The sequence below is a fragment of the Sinocyclocheilus rhinocerous genome, unplaced genomic scaffold (assembly GCF_001515625.1).
Source record: "Sinocyclocheilus rhinocerous isolate Xijiao unplaced genomic scaffold, SAMN03320098_v1.1 scaffold1733, whole genome shotgun sequence".
NCBI lineage: Eukaryota > Metazoa > Chordata > Actinopteri > Cypriniformes > Cyprinidae > Sinocyclocheilus > Sinocyclocheilus rhinocerous.
Window position 1 is genome coordinate 868,471 of NW_015640388.1, and position 4,281 is coordinate 872,751.

At 40.3% G+C, this 4,281-nt stretch overlaps 1 protein-coding gene across 1 annotated transcript; it reads right to left on the bottom strand.

The window, feature by feature from the left end:
* Positions 1–19: 19 nt before the first annotated feature.
* On the bottom strand, positions 20–4,211 carry LOC107752665 (kelch-like protein 30). Its single transcript, XM_016568698.1, has 8 exons — positions 4,123–4,211; positions 2,890–3,728; positions 2,633–2,819; positions 2,032–2,118; positions 1,236–1,391; positions 934–1,122; positions 507–652; positions 20–384 (listed from the first exon to the last, which is right to left on the bottom strand). Exons 2-8 carry the CDS (start codon positions 3,661–3,663, stop codon positions 139–141), a joined length of 1,785 nt encoding a protein of 594 aa, XP_016424184.1. The 5' UTR covers positions 3,664–3,728; positions 4,123–4,211; the 3' UTR covers positions 20–138.
* Positions 4,212–4,281: the final 70 nt, after the last annotated feature.

Here is a 4,281-nt window from a genome sequence, read left to right on the forward strand (position 1 = left end):
TATATATATAACGGATTGCTAAATTATGTAAAATGTAAAACATTTATAACGTTTATAACATTGCGAAACTCATAATACAAAATTAAGCTTTGTTTTTGCAACAAAACCTAAGTCAGGTTTTAGGGGACAGAACAGATATCAAGTCTCATCAGGGAAGATTTCAGTCCACTGGGAAGTGTCTAAGAAGATGGAACAGCAGCCACTGTAAGTCCATAGCCTGGGAAGGAAGCACGCCACCTTCCAAGTGTTGGATGCTCGGTTGTATACTTCCACTTCCACACTGTAATCCCCCTCCATGCCCTTCCAGTGCCCCCCAGTCACATACAATTGTCCACCTAGAACCACCAAATCACCATTTTCATGAAGAGTGTGTAGAAACTGAATCTGGGAAGAAAAACAGCAAACATAAAAAATCAGTCACAACAGAATATTAAGGTTCAGCTAACTTTGTATATGCTTCTAGATTTTCGGTGTAAAAAGAATTATGAATATCATCTATAACTCACTTTTTCCCACATATTACCCTCTGGGTTATACAGATAGACCTTTTTGGTGTTATCTGCTACGAGGTAAATGACTCCATCCATAGAAACAGAGCATGGAGAAGAGAGATATTTAGGAATGAAAGGAGAACAGATGATACACCAGCTATCTGTTGAAGTAGAGAAATCTTATTAACAAAAGTGTACACAGTATTGAACTCTAGACACGATTAGATGTTGGCAGTGCTCCATGAGTGACATTATAATTTAGCTACACTGTGTCTTGTAAAGTGTCTCATAAAATTGTTCTGAATTATTAGTTCCAACATAAAACTGTTTGTAATAATAGAAAGCTGTTATGACAAACATGGTTTGTTTTTACTGATACTTGTAATGTATATTAATAACACTTAAATACATCCTAACCATGGTGACATGTGTTGCCTCTTACCTATGACAGGATTGTAGCACTGCATAGTCAGGGCATTATATTTAACAGCACAAGAACCAATGAGGTAAAGCTTTCCTTCACATGATATGGCTGTAAAGTTAGTCACATACTTCAGTGCTGGGCCCGTAAGAGTCCAGCAATTACTGAATGGGTCATAATGTTCAACTTCAACAAAATCCATAGTAGTTCCTGTCAATGAAAGACAATGCCGTTTGTTACCCAAAAATGCCCAGTTCTGCATGGAGATCTAAACAAAACCATTTGTCTGAAGCCTGCAGTTGGAAACTGGTTTGTTTGCTTACCCCCAATTACATAAATCTCTCCACTGAGAGTTGCAGAAGAATGGTTAGTCCTGGGCCGCAACATTGGGGCGACTGTGACCCACTTCCCCTCACGAGTGATGTACTTCCAGGTCTCTGTGGTGGACCAGGTGTTGGACTGAGACCCTCTTGATCCTCCTGTGAGATAGCAAAAGTTTGTGAAAGGGATTTTTTTCTCATTCCATGTAAATTCAGATGAAGGCTTTGCTGATTTATTTGAATAAATTCTCAGTTCAACTGGAAAGTTCAAATGTTCCAGTTAGTGACCAGGCAACATCAGGCAATAATGCCTCAAGTTTCCCAGGTCATCACAAAGTTAATGTTCTGCTTTATTGTGCTCTAGTCCCCACATTTCTAAAGTGGGTTCAGGTCTTATGTGAGTTTTAGCAGGATTGTCTATAAGACAGGGGACTGTTTTATCTTAGCATCTCCAAATCCTCAGTGGAGATGACATTCCATTCATGTGTGCAATAAAACCATAAATCTCACTGATCCTTTCCCAAAGGGCCTAGTCTCTATAAATACCCTGAAAATCTGTGGATTTGTTTTCTCTATGTAAAAATAGAATTTGTCTCCTGCTCTCTTTTTTGGTATCATTTCATTCTCATTTCTTCAGTCTCTCTGTTCTTGTCATTATGGTTTGAGGCATACAGTCCACACCAACCAATCAGCAAATTATCCATATGCCAATATATATATAGTGAAAAAAACATTTTATGATATGCGAGATACAGACTTTAGCAACAACTAAATATCTTATGAAAAGTGTTCAGCTCACCTGTGACATACACATTGTTATTTAAGGAGACGACAGAATAACCCCATTTATTGTAGTTGGGAAAATCAGGTAGCTGAAACCACTGCCCTATGAAAAAAAGAATAAAATGCACTTAAAATCTTGCAAATGTATACAGTATGTAGAGTGAAATAGAGTAAATGAGACCTTATCCTATATAAATGAACAATGTGTAGTCTTTCTCGGTTACTTGCATCGAAACATCCCTGTTTATTTGTCAGCAAAATTTCACCGAATGACGTAAAATGCATCTTCCACTGGAGTTTTGACAGATCCAGTGCTTTTGTAAAACTACAGATGGTGCTTCTGCATTTTTGTACCCCTGCTCACAAACAGTTGGATCAAGCCCAGTGCATTATGGGCGTTGCACGTTTTTCTACCTTTTTGGCAAAAGGGAACATCACAGCCTCTATTCATTGTTTTCTCTAGTCATGTAGCAATGGATTTTATATTGCCTTTCTACTGCTTAGTGTGTTTAAAGTTGACTGGTAGTGTGCACATCAGATCTGTGTTCCACATTAACCTAATTCTCCTTTTATAAATTTACAAATAGAGATGATGTATCAGCTAAAGCTGTCCTTACCAAGCTTTGGGTTGTAATAACCACAATTCCTGGGGTATAACCTTCTATCTCTGTCTTCATCTTCATCCTCATCTTCGTCATCCGAGTCATCCAGCGAGCGACCACCCATCACAAATAAAACCTCCTGCAGGTTGAATGTTTTCTCAGTGACTCTTTGCTCTGACTCACCTCCTGTCTTTTCTCGTTTCTGAAGAAAAAAAAAATTGTAGTATGGAACATTGTTTAAGAAATCTCTACATAAAAGAGATTTGTCTGACCTCTCTACATATTCTCTCCACAAACTCTTTGGAATGTAGCGAGTCTTGTACCAATGGCTCTTTAAGCAAGTTCTCAGTAAGGTAGGATTCTGTGAGGAGGGAAAGCTTAGCCAAGCCCAACAATTCTTGCAGGTGGCAGATCCGATTGTCTCTACAATGCCCGACCCAGGCCAAAACAGCCTGGACACAAGACCGTTCATCTCTTATGTGCAGATCCTCATCCTTCAGGCAGGCCACCAGCCTGTCTTTCTCCAGCGTCAAGAACTCCTCATGTTGTTGCACTGCCTCAAAGTTTTCAAGGAGGAAGCTCCATGCTTTGGCAACAACTTCAGGGCAGCCATGGATCTCTCCAAACTCAAGGATTCCCAAGCAGTTAGTGGCATCTATCTGGTGCTGCAGATATCGACTGCATACACTACGGACAGTGTGGAACTGGAGCTGGCTGGACGTGCAGACGAGTCCCTCTACATTGTTTTTGTTGATGGTGAGTTTCCCTGTATAAGCAAAGTCCAACAATGACGACAACACATTGGGATCTACATCATGAAGCTCGACACGAGCAGCGATGCTCTCCACAAAATCTCCTGAGAACATGGAATGGAAGTAATGGCTGCAGAGTGCAAGGATTCCCCGGTGACAGGGGAAATCCCGTCCACCAGCGCTCAAGGTGACATCCACAAGTTTGGGTTGAGAACAGAGGGAGTGAAGACCCTCTAACATGCTCTGCGGATGGGAAGAGAGGCAGAAGTCTAGATCGTCTATATTACGCACCATGACGACACTCTGACCTATGGCCTTAATGCATTCAGGGTCAACCAACAGATGTTTTCAGTGTTTACCTACAACACAAGACAAATGGGTATAATCAGTCACATGCAATCCGATTGCGACATTCTTGATAATAGTAGTGTGGCGCCTCCTATGACCTAAGGACAAATTTTCGGCCTTTCTACTTGGTAACAGAACATTTCAGGAACAAATTGGAAGAGAATGAAGTCATGTTAGCACATCAATATAAGTCAAATTATCAGACGATTATCGCCAGAGTTAAAAACAGGTTCTTGCCAAAAACAATATATCTGATAGGCACACTGGGAGAGTATAATTCTGAGAATGAATCTTACTACCACTCAAGATTCATTTCTTTGCCTGTGAGAGAATTTGCACACACAGTGGATGTTAATCAATTCTATTTAACAAAACAAATCAAGACAACATAGGAATTAAACTGACCTGCTCGTGAATGAAAGCAGAAATCATACATTATTCACAGTACTTGTTTAGAAGGCAGACTTTTTTGTTGCTGCTGTCTGAGATGGGGGACACGCTGTCTTTTGCAGAGTCACTGGGACAGCATGCTTGTCTTTCACACTGCTATTTTTAGGCCAGACA